Source organism: Pristiophorus japonicus, chromosome 11 (assembly GCF_044704955.1).
Source record: "Pristiophorus japonicus isolate sPriJap1 chromosome 11, sPriJap1.hap1, whole genome shotgun sequence".
Lineage (NCBI taxonomy): Eukaryota > Metazoa > Chordata > Chondrichthyes > Pristiophoridae > Pristiophorus > Pristiophorus japonicus.
Genome location: NC_091987.1, coordinates 38,491,418 through 38,510,948, shown reverse-complemented (window position 1 = coordinate 38,510,948; position 19,531 = coordinate 38,491,418). Strand labels below are relative to the sequence as shown.

General features: G+C 46.6%; 1 protein-coding gene across 3 annotated transcripts in view; it reads left to right on the top strand.

Annotated features, from left to right (window-relative positions):
- Window positions 1-19,531, top strand: part of LOC139276013 (glycerol kinase) — a 174,755-nt gene that overhangs the window by 31,869 nt on the left and 123,355 nt on the right. For all 3 annotated transcript variants that reach the window (XM_070893358.1, XM_070893356.1, XM_070893359.1), the window contains exon 3: window positions 18,989-19,095. In XM_070893358.1, the coding sequence (XP_070749459.1) occupies window positions 18,989-19,095 (107 nt within the window). The remainder of the gene's footprint in view (window positions 1-18,988; window positions 19,096-19,531) is intronic.

Genomic DNA, 19,531 nt, shown 5'->3' with positions numbered 1-19,531 from the left:
GACTAAGGCTATCTTGAGCATCAAGTTCAGGTTTTATCACAAAGTTGAGAACATGGTTTAAATTTGTTGATATTCGTGATGGAAAATACTTGTTCACACACATACACGATCCCAACCATGGGAAGAATTCTTGATGCAAAGGACTTCAATTTGGGATAATTTAATTAATATTGATTAAAATTTGGTAACACCATTATTGAAAACTTGTCCTTCAACAGCTTGTTGCATTGCAGCTCAATAACTTCCATTTGGAGCTCCTCTGGTGCATCATGAACATTAACAAAATGATATGCTCAAAATTGCAAACTTTCCTTCATGGTTCCTGAAGCCAGAGAATCATTCTTGAAATTCCTTTCTCTGCTCTACAGCTTTGCCCAGATACCATTTTGTGGTGCCATCGCATTGAGTCCCAACAATGAGAAAATGTGCCAAGTTACTCTGGGAAAGTTGTGTCTCCCACAGCTGAAGCTTAATCTCGAAAGTTCAAATGGTATCATAGTATTCTATCACTACTTGATTCTAACCCTGCGTTCTTCTGTTGAGCTAGTTCAATTGCTCTGTAATATCCACCATAAAAACAAGGTCGTGAAGCCATTCATTGTCCTTTTAATTCAGTCACAGCTTTGCATTTCTGATCCATGAACAGTTGAATCTCAACATGCAATTCCAAAAAAAAGCATTTCAATACAGCTCCTTGACTTGGCCACCAAACTGCAGTGTGATTTGGCAATCCCCGGTAAATAACACATTCTTTCAACAGCTGGCTAAAATTGAGACCTGTACCTTGAATCAAATTTACAGTTTTAATAACAACATCCATAACACGATTCATTTTCAAACTTATACCATATAGAGCTTCTTGGTGTAAATTGCAGTGAAAATGACTAAACTGGGTTGATAAGTTTGCAATTTTGTTTGCAATTTTGCCACAACTCATTTTCTAGCTCACCATTGAAGATGCCCTATCTGTGGCCAGACCCGCAGCTCTTGTCCAGTCCACATCCAATTTATGCAGAGCTGCCACCAAATTGTTGAAGGGGTCCTATGTGTTGTTGTGTTTCTCATATGCACCAACTCTATAAGCTTCTCTGATTTAGAAACATAGAAAATAGGTGCAGGAGTGGGCCATTCGGCCTTCGAGCCTGCATCACCATTCAATAAGATCATGGCTGATCATTCACCTCAGTACCCCTTTCCTCCTTTCTCTCCATACCCCTTGATCCCTTTAGCCGTCAGGGCCATATCTAACTCCCTCTTGAATATATCTAACGAACTGGCATCAACAACTCTCTGCGGTAGAGAAATCCACAGGTTAACAACTCTCTGGGTGAAGAAGTTTCTCCTCATCTCGGTCCTAAATGGCTTACCCCTTATCCTTAGACTGTGACCCCTGATTCTGGACTTCCCCAACATCGGGAACATTCGTCCTGCATCTAACCTGTCCAGTCCCGTCAGAATTTTATAAGTTTCTATGAGATCCCCTCTCATTCTTCTAAACTCCAGTGAATAAAGGCCCAGTCAATCCAGTCTCTCCTCATATGTCAGTCCTGCCATCCCGGAATCAGTCTGGTGAACCTTCGCTGCACTCCCTCAATAGCAAGAACGTCGTTCCTCAGAATAGGAGACCAAAACTGAACACAAGATTCCAGGTGAAGCCTTACCAAGGCCCTGTACAACTGCATTAAGACCTCCCTGCTCCTATACTCAAATCCTCTAGATACCATTTGCCTTCTTCACCACCTGCTGTACCTGCATGCCAACTTTCAATGACTGATGCACCATGACACCCAGGTCTCGTTGCACCTCCCCTTTTCCTAATCTGCTGCCATTCAGATAATCTGCCTTCATGTTTTTGCCACCAAAGTGGATAACCTCACATTTATCCACATTATACTGCATGTGCCATGCATTTGCCCATTCACCTAATCTGTCCAAGTCACCCTGCTGCCTACTAGCATCCTCCTCACAGCTCACACCGCCACCCAGCTTAGTGTCATCTGCAAACTTGGAGATATTACACTCAATTCCTTCATCTAAATCATTGATGTATATTGTAAATAGCTGGGGTCCCAGCACTGAGCCTGCAGCACCCCGCTAGTCACTGCCTGCCATTCTGAGAAGGACCCGTTTATCCCTACTCTGCTTCCTATCTGCCAACCAGTTCTCTGTCCACGTCAATACATTACCCCCAATACCATGTGCTTTAATTTTGCACACCAATTTCTTGTGTGGGACCTTGTCAGAAGCCTTTTGAAAGTCCAAATACACCACATCCACTGGTTCTCCCTTTCCACTCTACTAGTTACATCCTCTCAAAATTTTAGAAGATTTGTCAAGCCTGATTTCCCTTTCATAAATCCATGTTGACTTGGATCGATCCTGTCACTGCTTTCCAAATGCACTGCTATTTCATCTTTAATAATTGATTCTAACATTTTCCCCACTACTGATGTCAGGCTAACCGGTCTATAATTACCCGTTTTCTCTCCCTCCTTTTTAAAAAAGTGGTGTTACATTAGCTATCCCCCAGTCCATAAGAACTGATCCAGAGTCGATAGACTGTTGGAAAATGATCACCAATGCATCCACTATTTCTAGGGCCACTTCCTTAAGTACTCTGGGATGCAGACTATCAGGCCCCGGGGATTTATCGACCTTCAATCCCATCAATTTCCCTAACACAATTTCCTGACTAATAAGGATATCCTTCAGTTCCTCCTTCTCGCTAGACCCTCTAGGATTTCCGGAAGGTTATTTGTGTCTTCCTTCGTGAAGACACAACCGAAGTATTTGTTCAATTGGTCTGCCATTTCTTTGTTCCACATTATAAATTCACCTGATTCTGACTGCAAGGGACCTACGTTTGTCTTCACTAATCTTTTTCTCTTCACATATCTATTGAAGCTTTTGCAATCAGTTTTTAATGTTCCTAGCAAGCTTCCTCTCAAACTCTATTTTCCCCCTCCTAATTATACCCTTTGTCCTTCTCTGCTGAATTCTAAAATTCTCCCCGTCCTCAGATTTGCTGCTTTTACTGGCCAATTTATATGCCTCTTCCTTGGATTTAACACTATATCCTTAATTTCCCTTGTTAGTCATAGTTGAGCCACCTTCCCCGTTTTATTTTTACTCCAGGGACAGGGATGTACAATTGTTGAAGTTCATCCATGTGATCCTTAAATGTTTGCCATTGCTTATCAACCCTTTTAAGTATCATTCGCCTGTCTATTCTAGCCAATTCACGTCTCACACCATCGAAGTTACCTTTCCTTAAGTTCAGGACCCTAGTCTTTGAATTAACTGTGTCACTCTCCATCTTAATAAAGAATTTTACCATATTATGGTCACTCTTCCCCAAGGGGTCTTGCAAAATAAGATTGCTAATTAGTCCTTTCTCATTGCACATCACCCAGTCTAGGATGGCCAGCCCTCTAGTTGGTTCCTTGACATATTAGTCTAGGAAACCATCCTTAATACATGCCAGGAAATCCTTCTCCACCGTATTGCTACCAGTTTGGTTAGCCCAATCTATATGTAGATTAAAGTCACCCATGATAACTGCTGTACCTTTATTGCATGCATCGCTAATTTCTTCTTTGGTGCTGTCCCCAACCTCACTATTACTGTTTGGTGGTCTGTACACAACTCCCACTAGCGTTTTCTGCCCTTTGGTTTTCCACAGCTCTACCCATACAGATTCTACATCAAGCTAATGTCCTTCCTTATTATTGTGTTATTTTCCTCTTTAACCAGCAACGCTACCCCACCTCCTTTTCCTTTCTGTCTATCCTTCCTGAATGTTGAATACCCCTGGATGTTGAGTTCCCAGCCTTGGTCACCCTGGAGCCATGTCTCCATAATCTTAATTATATCATATTCGTTAATAGCTGCCTGCGCAGTTAATTCATCCACCTTATTACGAATACTCCTCGCATTGAGGCACAGAGCCTTCAGGCTTGTCTTTTTAACATACTTTGTCCCTTTAGAATTTTGCTGTAATGTGGCCCTTTTTGATTTTTGTCTTGGGTTTCTCTGCCCTCCTCTTTTACTTTTCTTCTTTCTATCTTTTGCTTCTGCCCCCATTTTACTTCCCTCTGACTCCCTGCATAGGTTCCCATCCCCCTGCCATATTAGTTTTACCCCTCCCCAATAGCACTAGCAAACACTCCCCCAAGGACATTGGTTCCGGTCCTGCCCAGCTGCAGACCGTGCGGTTTGTACTGGTCTCCCCTCCCCCAGAACCGGTTCCAAAGTCCCAGGAATTTGAATCCCTCCCTTCTGCACCACTCCTCAAACCACGTATTCATCTTGGCTATCCTGCCATTCCTACTCTGACTCGCATGTGGCACTGGTAGCAATCCTGAGATTACTACCTTTGAGGTCCTACTTTTTAATTTAACTCCAAACTCCCTAAACTCAGCTTGTAGGACCTTATCCCATTTTTTTATCTATATTGTTGGTACCTATATGTACCATGACAGCTGGCTGTTCACCCTCCCCCTCCAGAATGTGCTGCAGCCGCTCCGAGACATCCTTGACCCTTGCACCAGGGTGGCAACATACCATCCTGGAGTCTCATTTGCGGCCTATCTTTTCCCCTTACAATAGAATCCCCTATCATTATAGCTCTCCCACTCTTTTCCTGCCCTCCTGTGCAGCAGAGCCACCCATGGTGCCATGAACTTGGCTGCTACTGCCTTCCCCTGATGAGTCACTCCCCCAACTTTACCCAAAATGGTGTATCTGTTTTGGAGGGAGGTGACCACAGGGGGCCCCTGCACTACCTTCCTTCCACTGCTCTTCCTGATGGTCACCCATTCCCTATCTGCCTGTGTAACCTTCACCTGTGGTGTGATCAACTCACTAAACGTGCTATTCACGACATCCTCAGCATCGCAGATGCTCCAGAGTGAATCCATGCGGTCTGTCAGGAGCTGCAGCTGGATACATTCCTGCACATGTGGTTGTCAGGGACACTGGGTGCGTTCCTGACTTCCCACATAGCACAGGAGGAGCATGACACATGTCTGGGCTCTCCTGCCATGACTTAGCCCTTAAATTACTTAATTTTGCACAAGTTCGCATCAATTCCACAAATTAATACATCAATCCCTAAGCCACATCAATTACATCAGTGTTTTCACCAATTGCAATTGAAAAAGCAGGAAATGGCTTTTCTTTGTCCCATAGTTGATTTTTCAAATTCTGAAAATACATATGGGGGCAGTTTCAAGCCCCCTAAACGGGTGGGTTTGGTTTGGGTGAGTTGTAAAAATGTTAAAAGTCTGAAACCTGCCTCCAACCTGCCCACTTCCTATTTTAACGGGGTCGGGCAACCAACCTGCTTGCAGGAGGCGGGTTGGTCATTTAAATATAATGAGGCTGCATGTCTCAGAATTAACTACCGTTTTAAATTTAGTCCTGGCCGAGCAGTTCTCCCGGGCCTGGGGAAACCCGGCGACCAAAGAGAGGCGAAGACTGCTGGATCCAAGAGTTAAGTGCCTCTCCACTTAACTGCTGGATCTACTTTACCTGCTTCATCCATCCCTCATAATCAGACATCTCAGTGACCCTTGCAAGCTCTTTCTCTTTCCCCCCCCCTGCCCCCGGCCAATCCCCAGCCAAGCAGTGCCGATCTCTTTCCCCAACCCCGCCCAACTCATTCAATCCCACCCCACATTGACCCAAGTGTTCCAATCTTCCCCACCCCGCATGACCCTTCTGATCTCCCCCCGCCGGTCCCTTCCGATCTCACCCGCACTTACGAACTTCGGCCCTCAACCCCCACCCCCCATCCGATCTTATACCCCCCTGCCCCGTCTCTTCCGATCATAACCCCGTCTCTTCCGGATGTTGTGTATCTGTAAAGCACGCTCTCCCTCGGGTTAAGATGTTCCCGAACCAGTGTACATAGCTCCTTATACGCCTTAACTGTGGCTTTCACCGGAGCCAGAAGATTCTTCATGAGGCTGTAGGTCGGTGTCCTGCAGACTGTGAGGAGGACCGCTCTCTTTTTTGCAGCGCTTCCTTCAACGTCCAGCTCGTTGGCTACAAAGTACTGGTCTAGCCGTTCGACATAGGCTTCCCAGTCCTCACCATCCGAGAACTTCTCCAGGATGCCCACAGTTTTCTGCATCTTTGCGTTGGATTCGTATTCTCGTCGCCAGTTATTGTGTTCCTAACACAGATGAGGCTGCACACAGGTAGATTAAAGTAACCGTGACCTCAGTCTTTAATAAGACACTCCAGAGTGAGGAACAGGCCTTAGGGGCTGGCTTATATACAGTGCGCCCAAGGGATGCTGGGATCCCTTGGGACTTCAGGGGATGCACTCCCTGGTGGCGGAACATGGGAGTTCATGCTTTACAGATACACAACACCGATCATAGCCCCGTCTCTTCCGATCATACCCCTGTCTCTTCCGATCTTACTCCCGACTCTTCCGATCTCACCACCCCCACCTCTCGACTCTTCTGAACTTGCCCCTCAGTCCTTCCGATCTCAGGCCCCCCCACTGACTCTTCCAATTTCATCCCACCACCCGACTCTTTCAATCTCACCCCGCAGGCTCTTCCGATCTCACTCTTCCGATCTCACCCCCCACCTCCCCTCCAACTCTTCTGATCTCACTCTTTTCCCCCTCCCCCCGACTGTTCCGATCTCACACCCTCTCCCCCGACTCTTTGGATCTCACACCCCGACTCTTCCGATCTCCCCCCCCCCCCCCCCACCCCCGACTCTTCCGCCTCACCTCCCCCGTCCCTGACTCTTCTGATCTCGCCCCCCTTGAATCTTCCCATCACCCCCACCCCCTGATTATTCCGATCTCCCCTACTCCCCCACCCCCGCCCCCCCCTCCCCGCGACTCTCCGATCTCACCCCGTGGATGCTTCCGATCTCTGTTCCAAGGTCTGTTTGTCTGTTTGACCGTAGCTCTCTGTTTCTGCTGAGCTGGCACAAGTGTTACTTTTATAAAATTATTATTTCTTTTATAATTCTCAATATCTTCAGTTCATGATTCCTACAATTCCCTACTTTGAGAAGGAAATCTCTTGATTGACTTCTCACCATCGGCTCCTGACTACTCTAGCTAGTTCCAAGTTACTTGCTTTTTGCATTCTTCACTTGGATGTTTATTGGTAGGGAGACTCAGAAATTAAGATTTCCCCCTTTCTTACAGTCCATTCCTTTTGAGAGGAAGGAGCAACCTCCGACCTCTTCCTCAAATTCAATTCACTGTTCACATTCTGCCCTGCCTGGGATATCTTCTGTTCCTTCTATCTTTCCTAATCTTACCCCGCCTGGGGTCTCTACATTGCTTTGGATCTTCTCCTTCGGTGTGCTCAATTAATTTTTTTTTGGTGCTGGTTAGTTATAGACATGAGTATACAATTGGCTTATGCATCAAAGTCTTGCTAAACGGGCTAGATATATCAAATACGCTATCATTACAAGTTGGAGAACTACCAGTCCGTATGAAATAATATGAACCAAAGGGTGTGCTAATATTTAAGCCCAATATCCCACCAATGTGAGTCATCCTCTATGGTGTCAATTTTAATATCTATTCTCAAGTTGTCTTGCTTCAAAACAGCTGTGGGGTGAAGCAGAAACTGGTGCTATGAGACAGGTCCTGAGACCCATAAAGCATGGTAGTTGCGGTAGTAGTGACACAGGAGGCATCACCAAAACCTCCTCCAAGTGGATTTGTATTGGCTTTTCTCGTGCTTGACCTACAAAACACATTTATTATAGTCACAGTTAAATTCAGTCTTACAATCATTTCAAGCAACACTAAAGTTTAACATCAAATCAACAAGTCATGGACTTAAAAGATGCTCCAGATCTCACTTCTACTCGTATGCATCTTGTAGATAAATCTTGTGAAATGTATTTCTCCTCCGCCTTCAATTGTCCCAATCCAAATTCCATGTAACTCTCCACTTCAATTTCAATCCCTCTAACAGTGTGTTTAACTCTATCCTGATTGTTTCATGATTTAGATAGTTTCTCGATGGAATATGTGTCAATGCTTTAAAAGTTGTCTCATTCTCCTGAGCCACATTAACCATTTCATGTCTTACTGTTGTCAAGTAACTGAGCATGTCTGAGATCTGTTCTTCGGTGCAAATTCACCATGCATCATATCGGTATCTCATGCCACACGTGCCATCCGATACAAGCCATTCTCGGGCTTTTAGGTTATCTTATCAAAAGATCGTAGTCGTCTGGAGATCTTTGCTCATCTCCCACTGCATGGTCCCAATGTCTTGGGTTGTGTCTAGGTTATGAATGCAGTTGTCTTAAAAGGTACATATGCAATATGCAAGGACATAAATGTCTCCAAGAGAAAGCTGACAATTTACTATCCATAACTATTCTTTCCTGACTTTCACTAGAAAGCTAGGAAAATTCCATTTGGTAGTATAATTTTCCTGTTTCTATCTACATTGTAAGCAGGGCATCCTATTCATTACCATTCTGTCTCATTCACGTGCCCTGGAGAAACTTTACTGCCCAATACAATATTTGAGATAGAAAACATCAATCAAACATTCCTGCTTGGTCGTCAAGTCTGCCGATGTCTGCAGATAACTTCTGAAATCATATTTCTCTTTGTTCTTTCTTCAGATGCCTTTTCAAATGACTAAAAATACTGAACTTAACTGGAGAAAAATTAGTTTTCACATTTAAACAAATCAAATCAAACTGCTTTGGAAATTGCTATAGCAGCCGCGATTCCAAGGTTAAATCTTAGACTGAAACTTAATTAAAACTTCCAGCACCAAGACAATATTACAAAGGGTTAAACAACTTTTAGCTCTGTGCACAGAGAAGTGGGTGGAGCTAAAACAAACATAACACACGTTGTTTTAAAGGCAGACTTTCAGACAAAAGGAATACTGTATCTTTTTAAACATTCATACATGCTTTGTAAAAAGACATTAACATTCACACTGAAAACAAAAAAAACCTGTAGAACATCAGAAAAGAGACATGATTTCTACTTATTTCATTCTAACTATTTTATCCTTTCTCTCATAAGCCAATTTTCAATTTCTGATGTGTTCTACTGACTCCCATTCTGTACTGATTACTGCCACTGGGAATCTGGGAGAGGGGTGGGTGTCTCCCGAACCAACAAGGCACATGCGGGGGTGACTGAGTTGTGTTGGCGACAGTCAATAGTCATTCGTTTTTCTAACCGGCCAAACTGGGGAATTAGTCGTGAACGTGCCTTCGTGAACAATATCCTGCTTTAGCTCCAAGGGAAGGGATACTTGTTTAGCTGTCTGGATTGAATTGTCAAAGCCCGATAATATCTGGGGCATGCCCTTTGTAGGATTGGGGTTGGGATTGTGAATGATGGTGGCGGAGGAGCCGGAGTTGACGAACATTAATTGTTGACGGCCTCCAAGATCAACAATGCAGACTACCGGTCTCCCGCTACCATCGTATTGGAGAGGGGAAGTTACCTCCCCCTGAGAGGCCTGCAGGAGTCATAGGAGAGGTGGAGGTGGAGCCGTTGGCTCGGGTTGCTGATGCACTGCAGCAACCGGTTGAGCCCTCTGAGAGGCCTGTATGGCCCTTACCACTGCCTCCATTCTCTCTAGCCGCTGTTCAACCGAGTCGGGGCCTGTCTGTCTTGGGGCAGCACAACATTGATGGGCATAATGGCCTAGACGATGGTAGAGATAGCAGCGCACTGAGGCACTACTTCCTGATGCGGGAGGTTTGGACAGCCCTGACTTCTGGTTAGGCAGCTGCTAACTTTAGCATGTGCCCTAAGGATATTGGGATAGGTCAGATCCCAAGCAGTCCTGGCATGGATGCGTACTTGCTCCCATGGGGTGTCTTTGGAGACGTAGACGTCTGGTGCATTATAGACCAATGGTTGGAGGCCGTTGCAAAAGAGGGTCTTGAAGCCCAGGTAGTTGAAGTAGCGCCGCCCCCGCCCACCCACCACCACCAACCCTGGTGCGCTGGAAGATGTCATGGAGTTTCTATGCGAAGGCATTCGGGCTTTCGATAGGGCCCTGTTTGGTGCTAGCTAGGAGCTGGTGGAAGTCGATGCCCTCCTCTTTGAGTGTTTGACACAGGTCTATCTCAATCGCGACCCTGCCAGAATGACCTCATCCATTTCTTGTTTTAATTCTATACAACACTCATCCGGGAGGACCTGTTTAAAGTCATGCCCTTCTAGCTCCGGATGAGTAATCTTATAAATCCTCCACCTCTGCCTGAGGTTGATGAGGTTGGTGTCCATGTCCACCGCCCCCAAGTTATCTTTTAGTGCCCCGACCTCAACCATGGTAAGGAACCGATACTTGATTGTGGTAGGAGTTTCTACCTCACTACTAGTGGTCGAGGAAGGTTGCTCGCCTTCCAGGCCAGCCTGATGCTTGGGCTCATGTGCGGCCTTAGCTCGGGTGATCATGCACACTGGCATTGTCTCACCTGCCTCACCATCCTTGTACGGTGGAGGTGGAGCAGGGGGAGCAGAGGAAGCTGGGTCCTCAGCTATGTTGCCCCAACAAGGGCCAGAATCTCTCGGCTTGATTTTGGAGACAGCAGCCACCACTGCCCGATGTTGGCTGATTTGTGCCTGAAGTTGGAATTTTGCTAAGCACAGGGTGTGGTCTGGTTCAGGTAAGGCGATGGTTTGGCACCGGTTTAATTCCCTTAAAGCACCCCTTGCATCTTCGCAGGCATCGTCCGCGTACTGTAGCTCGACATCAGAGGTTGGGGTGGTCTTGTACCTGGACTGGAGAAGGTTGAACAGGTTCCGGCTGGTTCTGTAGTTTGGTTCCACTCCAGCGGGGAGCTTGTCGACTGTGAGGTGGAGCATGGCATCGAGGAAGATTGAGAAGAGGGTTGGGACGATGACGCAGCCCTGTTTGACCCCAGTCTGGATGTGGATTGGGTCTGTAATAGATCTGTTGGTAAGAATCACGGCCTGCATATTGCCGTGGAGCAGGTGGAGGATGGTGACAAACTTTTGGGAGTATCCGAAAATGGGGAGGACGCTCCATAGACCTTCGTGGTTGACTGTGTCAAAGGCCTTTGTACGGTCAAAGAAGACCATGTATAAGGGCTGGTGCTGTTCCCTGCATTTTTCCTGCAGCTGTTGTGCTGCAAAAATCTTGACAACTGACACCTGGGAGTCCCTGGCCAAAGACTGCCCTAAATGGAGGAAGTGCATCCAGGAGGGCGCTGAGCACCTCGAGTCTTGTCGCCGAAAACATGCAGAAATCAAGCGCAGGCAGCGGAAAGAGCGTGCGACAAACCAGTCCCATCCACCCCTTCCCTCAACGACTGTCTGTCCCACCTATGACAGATTGTGTTCTCGTATTGGACTGTACAGCCACCTAAGAACTCGTGTTAAGAGTGGAAGCAAGTCTTCCGAGGGCTGCCTATGATGATGATGCATCTTCTAACTCTTCACTCAATTTGGTATTTTCTGCTTGTAGTTCAATATTTTGTTCTAGTATTTGGTCTAGTTTCCTTTGTGTGAAATGACCCTTTTACTCCCAGGGTAACTAGTTGCGAAGGACAGGAATGCTTTCCTGCCAACCGTTTCTTTGTTTTTGCAGCCTTTCTATCTGTTCTTTTAACTCTGGTTTCCTTATTTAACTGTACAGTGTACAAGTGTGCTCCATAAGCTAACTTATCTTGGCCTTTTTTCAGCTTCAGTTTGCTTTTCTGGACATCCTCAGAGAGTCTGTCAAGAATATAATCATAGGCCCCGTTTGTATCTTCTAGGATTTTTAGAAAGTCTGTTGCCATAGATGCGCCGGCTTTTTCTGTCAGGCTGTTTATTAACTGTTCCCGATGATATGCCAACGCCATTGTATTTCTGGTTTTACTTTTAACACGCTCTCTCCCTCCCCTTTCTTTCAGAGAGTCCCCTACCCAGTCTAACCGACAATCACGCACGGTCCACCAAGTCTTTCCGGTCCTTGAACCAGAATCTTACAACTCCCAACACTGTGAATCCCACTTCTGACACCACTGTAAGATTTGGTTCACAGGTCACACACACATTACCCAAAGGGTCTTGGGAGTTGTAAGACGTTTTATTAAAGAGCTACAGTTTAAGTATAATCAGACGCAACACTTGATTAAGATAGATATAGTAGACATATAACCTGTGAAAGATGAGAATGATCTGCGGCCCCGGAACAGAACGGATGGATGTTGAGGTAGAACGGTGGCCTCTGAACAGATCCCGAGCTGATGGAGGTGTTAGGCATAAACCAGCATGGGGGATCCACCGCAGAGGTTTAAGCTTGACCCCAAGGTGTTAGGCCGAAGCCCGCATGAGGTCCACCTTGAGGAAATTTTCCTCAGTCTGCCTGTTTCTCTGGGGGTCAAGTTTCAGCCTGAGTTGCTCCTATTTTTTTTGGAGTAATTAGTTTAGAATGGAGTATCTTAGAAATTGCAATTCTCGGCATTTAGTTTGCCCCAGTTCTGGTCAGTTAGAACAGTTTCATTTTGGAACAGATTTTTTTTTTCAAAAGGGGGCGTGTCCGGCCACTTACGCCTGTTTTGCAAGTTTAAGCAGCGAAAACTTACTCCAAACTAACTTAGAATGGAGTAAGTGTAGATTTTTGTATGCTCAGAAAAACCTTGCCTACACTTATAAATCAGGCGTAGGTTACAAATCAGGCGTAGGGGGTGGGTGGGTGGGGGGGGAGGGAAGTAATTAAATTTTACAAGCATTCAACAGTCTTACTTATACAAATAAAGAGCCATCCTGAATAAAAAAAATTATAAATAAAGCAAATAAAAAATATTGAATATTCCTATCTGTATGAAGCAGCAGCAGTCTTCGAGCTGCGGTGTCTCAGGCAGGCCTTCCATGTAGGAGACAGGGGCGGCGTCAGTGACTCACAGGCAAAGCAGCAGCCTCCACAGCTGTGAATTTATTTTTATAGGCTGCAGGCCGTTCGACCAGGAGACAGGGAAGGCTTGCAAAGCACCGGGAGGGAGAGCCAGCCAGCCAGTTTAAAAGTTAAATTTGTAATTCAAGTATGGGTGCTGCATTATCAACACCACGGATTATGCAATGGTTCGCCAGCAATTCATTGCATAGGAGAGAATTGATAGAGCTCGCCGCACCAGGAACGTCATAGCCCGTAGGCTGATGAGCAGGAGACCTTACCCACATCGGCAATATCGAGCCAGGTGCTCGTACCTGAACATGAGCGAGGCTGATTGTGTCAAAAGGCTGCGTTTCCACAGAGAAGTTGTCGTTGAGATCTGTGATATGCTGAGAGCAGATTTGCAGCCCAGAAGCAGAACGTCAACTGCCTTGTCTGTTGAAATGATGGTAACAGCTGCACTTGCCTTCTATGCCTCGGGATCGTTTCAGGCTACAACTGGTGATGTGTGTGCCATCTCTCAACGAGCAATAAATGCCTGCATTTACCAGGTCACGGCTGCACTGTATGCGCGGAGGAATTACTTCATCAAGTTCCCAATGACCGCACAAGCGACCCATGAGAGGGCTGTGGGTTTCTTCAGGATTGCTGGCTTCCCAAAGGTACAGGGCTGCATTGATTGTACCCACATAGCCTTGCGAGCACCTGTGGAGGATTCTGAGCAGTACAGGAATAGAAAAGGTTTCCACTCCATCAGTGTGCAGCTCTTGTGTGACGACAAGCAGCGCATCATGTCAGTTGATGCGAGATATCCTGGCAGCACCCATGATGCGTTCATCCTACGCGACAGCGTTATATCTGACTTGTTTGAGCAGCAGCCAGAAGGGCAGAGCTGGCTACTGGGAGACAAAGGGTACGGCCTGGCTCATGACGTCCCTACGCGTGACACGGACGGAAGCTGACTGTCAATACAACATGGCGCACATTGTGACGTGCAGCATCATCGAGAGGACCATTGGCATATTGAAACAGCGTTTCCGATGCCTGGACCATTCCGGAGGCCACTTGCAATACTCTCCTCAGATTGTCGGTCAATTCATTGTTGTGTGCTGCATGCTCCGTAACTTAGCCATCATGAGGCAGCAGGAGCTGGTAGTGGAACCAGAAGACCCACGTGAGGGTCCAGTGCCTGATGATAGTATTTTGGAAGAGCAGGATGAGGATGATGATGACGACGATCAGGAAAGCATGCAAGAGCCTGATGCCGGAGCACAAAATTGGAGGAGGGCCGTCCATCGTGCTCCTTTAACGATTGCTCGAGCCCTGCGCCAGCGGCTCATCCATGAACGCTTCAATTACTGGTGCCTGAGGGCTCTGCGACCACTGTTGCACATGGACATGTTTATTTTTTGGAGTTGTTCCTACGTTGTGTTGTGTTAATGGAACATGATTCAGTTTTAATGAAAAAATATTTTATTGAAAAGTTAACGTCACTGTAATAAAATATTTGTATCAAACTTTACTTTTTAACATGACTCTTGAAGATCACTTAAAAACTTTTAAGATCACTTCGAAACTTGTAAAGTTACAAAAGTTACAAAACAATTTCAATGTGAAAAATCTTACACTCAAGATCACTTAAACTTCAAGATCACTTTTTAGGTGCAAAATTAAATAAGATACAAAATGTGAGAGCATTTACACTATAAGATCACTTAAAAACCCTAAGATCACTTATAAGTTGTAAAGTTACAAAACTTTCAAAACAATTTCAATTTGAAAAACGTTACTACAGCTACATCAAGAACAAGAACAAAAGCAGCAAAGAAAGGCTGCAACCATCTCTCATCCACATCTTAGTGAATGTTCACTTCTCCATGGGGGTGTCATTTGATTGGCGAGGCTGTGTGCCCTTATTGCAGCAGCTATCTCCATGAGGGCCTGTGCTGTCGCTTGCATGCCCTCCCTGATGGCCTGTGCCATTGATTGCACTCCCTCGGACATTCTCTCCCTAATTTCCCGTGTCATTACTGCTATTTCTCCCGTCAGTACCGTCACCTCTTCACCTACTGCAGTGACGCTACCGATGATTAATGGGTAAGCTCATTGGTCTCCATACCCAATGCCACAACCTGAGCCACATCTGTTGCACGCTGCATCTCAGGAGAACGTGTCTTCAGTCTCCTTCTCCTCTTCCTGAGTCTGCCTCGCGGCACCACTACACTGCGAGGCGCGGGCTGGGACGGTGGGACGTCTGTGTTCCAGAGCGGGAGGCGCGGGCTGGGATGGTGCGGCCCTGGGTCTTGCATCCGACACCACTTGAGTGCGAGCCGTGGGCTGGGATGGTGGGTGAATGGGTGTAAACTGCTCCATTATATCACCAGCACCACTGGGACCCGCAACGTCGGAATCAAAACCATGGAAGGTGGAACCAGAACCTATGCAAGTGGGAGGCGCAGGCTCGGACGGTGGTGCACTGGCTGTAAACTGCTGAATTACACCAGCAGCACCACTGGGACCCACAACATCGGAATCAAAACCATGGAAGGTGGAACCAGAACCTGTGCAAGGGGTTGAAACTCCGATGCCCCTTAATGTGGGCTCATAAACATTAATTTGGATGGTCTCCCCTGTAGACATTTCAGTCATCGCCGCTAGCATCCAGTCTGGGTCGTCCACATCTGGTTCTACTGGTTCTTGGTCTGGATCTTCAGGGTTGGCATCATCATCATCATGTTCTGCAAAATATATCAGAACAGTCAAATGTTTAACAGCAAAGGAGGGGGCCGGATGGGTGGCACGAGTACTCTCACACATAGCAGGCCAGGCAGCAGGTTGATTTGAAGGGCCACAATGCATTTTCAGGACTTACCCTCTTCTTCGCGTGCGGGCCCAGCTTGTGCTGTACTGATTGCTTTTCTCCATGTACGACTCATCATAGCAGCTACCCTCTGTTCCAAGGGTGTCAGTGGATGCAGATTGGGCGGGCCTCCCCCTGTTCGAGTTGCTTCCCTTTTGTTGTGGGCCAATTTCTTCTACAAAGAGTAAAATATAACTTTTTACAGAGTGCGTCTTTCTGCAGGTTGGGACATACAGATAGTCACGTTACAATTACAATTAAATTAAAAAATGAAAATATTACTTACATTATCTACTTGACCAAGGTCGTGCCATTTCTTTTTACACTGGCTTCCAGATCTCATGGTATGCACCACTGCGCAGTAATCTTCTGCAACTTGGTTCCAACGTTTCTTCATTTCTTTAGGTAGCACTTTTATGCGACCTCTGTTGCTGGTATCCAGCTCCTGCCATCTCTGCTCAATGACGTTAACTAATATCTCCACTTCCTCATGCAAGAAATTCTTTGTTCTTGGTGGACATTGTTCCATTGCTGTATTGAATTGACACTCTGATTTTTCAAAACACACAGTCCTTATTTTGCATGCACCTATGCAGCACTTGTTCTGGAAGTTTAGCAGCAAAAAGCAGCACTCACTGATTTCAGCAGGTGATTTCTTCAACAGTGCTGCTAAAAGCACTCCTTCAGGCACAAAAAGTCACCAAGATTCAATCCCAAGCCTTTCCAGAGCTCCACGAAACAAATCAGCAATTTTCTTCAAGTTCCTTTAAAAATGGCCGAGTGCCAATGTCTGTGACTTCCTGCGCGTGCGCGCGCGCTCCAACGCGCACACGCAGGGCTGCCGGCTCAACGTCCTCGGATCTGAGTTAGCCACGCCCCCCCCCTGCACTTCCAAAATTGGCGCGACGCTGTGGCTCCGCCCCCCCCCCGCAGATCTCTGCGCGCCACGCCGAGCTCCGAGCTCCGAGGGACCTGCAGGGAGGCCGAGAATGCCTATGTAAGTTTTTGACGCGCTTTTGGGCGCGAAAAACGGGCGTCGATGTCAGGGCTGCGCCATTCTAAGCGCGGCCTGAAACTTGACCCCGTTCTCTCTCGGTTGCCCGTTTTTATACCTTATATCAGTGGGCCGGTAGATACCTTGCATCAAATCATTTTTTACCCATTCAATTGTCCAATCACACGGGAAATGGGTATCTAATGAGGTCATTTTCTACCTTATCTCTGTCTGAATGTCTTGTTTCTTTTTCAAGAGAAATTGCCCCTTTCCTTAAGGCCTGTTGCCACCGGAAATAGGCGACCACACTGGAGTGCAATGGCCGCCAACTTTTCGTGTAATGATCGCCATTATCAAAATGACGCTCCTCCGGTATTCGGAGGTGACCCGCTCCCACCGCTCTGCTGCTGCCGATCCGTCCTAAGTGCGTTATCAGAGTGCGCACTGCCTATGTCGTCGTCCCCCGTCCCCCCCCCAGCCGATGGAGAAATTCCACTGAGAAAATGTTCCTCCCGCTGGGCAGTGCCAAAAGCTGCTTTTTTCAGACAGTGCAGTGATGCTGTGGCCTTCTAAAATGGCGGTGCGGTTCCCATTAAAGGGGAGGACACACTGCCGCTGCTGCCATGTTTTTGTTTGTCGGCCGACTGCCATGTCAGGCCGACAATTATGTCCCCGGGTTCGGCTGGGCCGCTAACAGGCAGTCTGGCAACTCTCTCTTGGGTGCCAGGCTGCTGACCCGGTCAAAACTCTCCCTGGTGGTGCAGTGGACCGAACCTTAAAAATTGCGCAGGCTTTCCCCTTTAAGTGAAGGGGAGAGTGGCGGTGACCTGGCGCCATGATGACATCATCAGCGCTACACTGATGACTGAAGCGGCGGACAATACACTCCCCCCCCGCCCCCGCCGCGCCAACTTCTGCCCCTCTAGTGTACTCACCGCCGCACTTCTGCTCCCATTATGAGTGACTTCTGGTCCACCGATAAAAAGCCAAAGAGCGGAAATTCGCTCAAGAGGCCACCTCATCTACCGAGGCACTAAAAACACTAGAAATGGGTTGTATGCACAATTGCAGGGGCAAGTTCGGTCCCAGCTTGTTTATCTTTAAGGCTTCTTGCTAAATCCCTTATTGCTATAGCTAGACCGTGAAGGTCTGTTTTTCTAGCTTGACCTTAGCACACTGTGTCTACTGAGCTGGTGCAAATATTTATTTTATAAAATCATTATTTCTTTTATAATTCGCGATTTCTTACAACGCAGACTCTTCCGGTCTTCCCCTCCCCCCGACTCTTCCGGTCTCACCCCGCGGACTCTTACGATCTCACTCTTGCCCACTCCACTGATCCTTCCGATCTCGGCTCCCGCCACCCCCACAGCCCCCCCACCCGCCACCAGGACCTTCCAATCTTGCCCCATGACCATTCCACTTTCCCCACCCCCCCCCCCGACTCTTTCGATCTCGCCCGCCCCCGCCCTTTCCAATCCATTCCTCCCTCCTCTCCGCTCCCCTGATGCGGCCTGGTGCCGAAGGCCTAGTTGCTCGGCAACCAGCCAGACAAAAATGGTAAATGGGTCCTTCTCCCTCTAGCCTTCAAGGAAGCATGAGGCATTCTTTTTACTGGTCGCGGCCACTCCTCGTGTCAGTGATTTCAACGTGCTATAAAGCGCATTGGGCAGGCTTGGCTGGGGTGCCAACCCAATATGGGCTTCAAAATGATGAAAGAATTAAACTTGGTCCAAGTGGATGCACTATTCAAGCTCGGTATATTAGGGAGGACCAGGGACATAAGTTACAAATCATAAAACTAAGTTAGATGCCAACCGCTACTTCGCTTCGTAGTATTATTCACTTCTGGAACAGGTTTTTGCGACCTTCAGTCAGTGAGGATTCACTAGAAGCTTTCAAAAGGGAGCTGGCCAAATTCCTGAGTCGCCAACATAACTGCGCATAGAAGGTAGGTGGGTCAGTGGGTGGGAATATATCACCCAGGCACTGTCATCTCCTGGAACTTGTTGATCGGCTTTGGGAGAGAAATTTGAAAATTTTTTTTGCAATGTTAGCCAAAGGTTTTTTTCCCTCTGGTATTTTGTGTCTTCAAGGGGATGGGTGGGGACACAGATGGGAGTGATGGTGTGCATAAGTTGCACCATGCCACCATGCGACAGGCTCAATGACCAGCTGGTCTTTACTTGTCCCTTGTATGTTCGTATATGATCATTAATCAAAACGTTTTATCTTTGTTTTATGCTATAGGTGGGTGGAAGAGGATCCCAAGGAGATTTTGTATTCTGTTTTTGAATGTATTGAGAAGACATGTGATAAATTGAAGCAACTCAAGATTGATATTTCCAATGTTAAAGGTATTTAATTTTTAAATCTTTACAATTATAAACATGGTAAAATGTGGTTTATTAACATCTAATCAGTGTTATCTGTCTACTTAGTGCACTTAAGGATTGCTTGCGGAAGTAAACAACTGAATACATTTAGAAATATAGAAAATAGGTGCAGGAATAGGCCATTCGGCCCTTCGAGCCTGCACCGCCATTCAATGAGGTGGGCGGGGGGGGGGTGTATAAATTCAGAGATCAGTGAAGCATTTGGCAAAAACAATATGGTTATAATGGGAGATTTTGATTTTTCACATAGCCTGGGAGAAGCAGAACAGTTAAAATAGTAAAGGCAATGAATTTCTAGACTGCATTAGAGAATGTTTTCTCGAACAATATGTTTTAGAGCCGACAGAGAGCAGGCCATACTAGATTTAGTAACAAGTACCAGTGGTACAAAAGACCC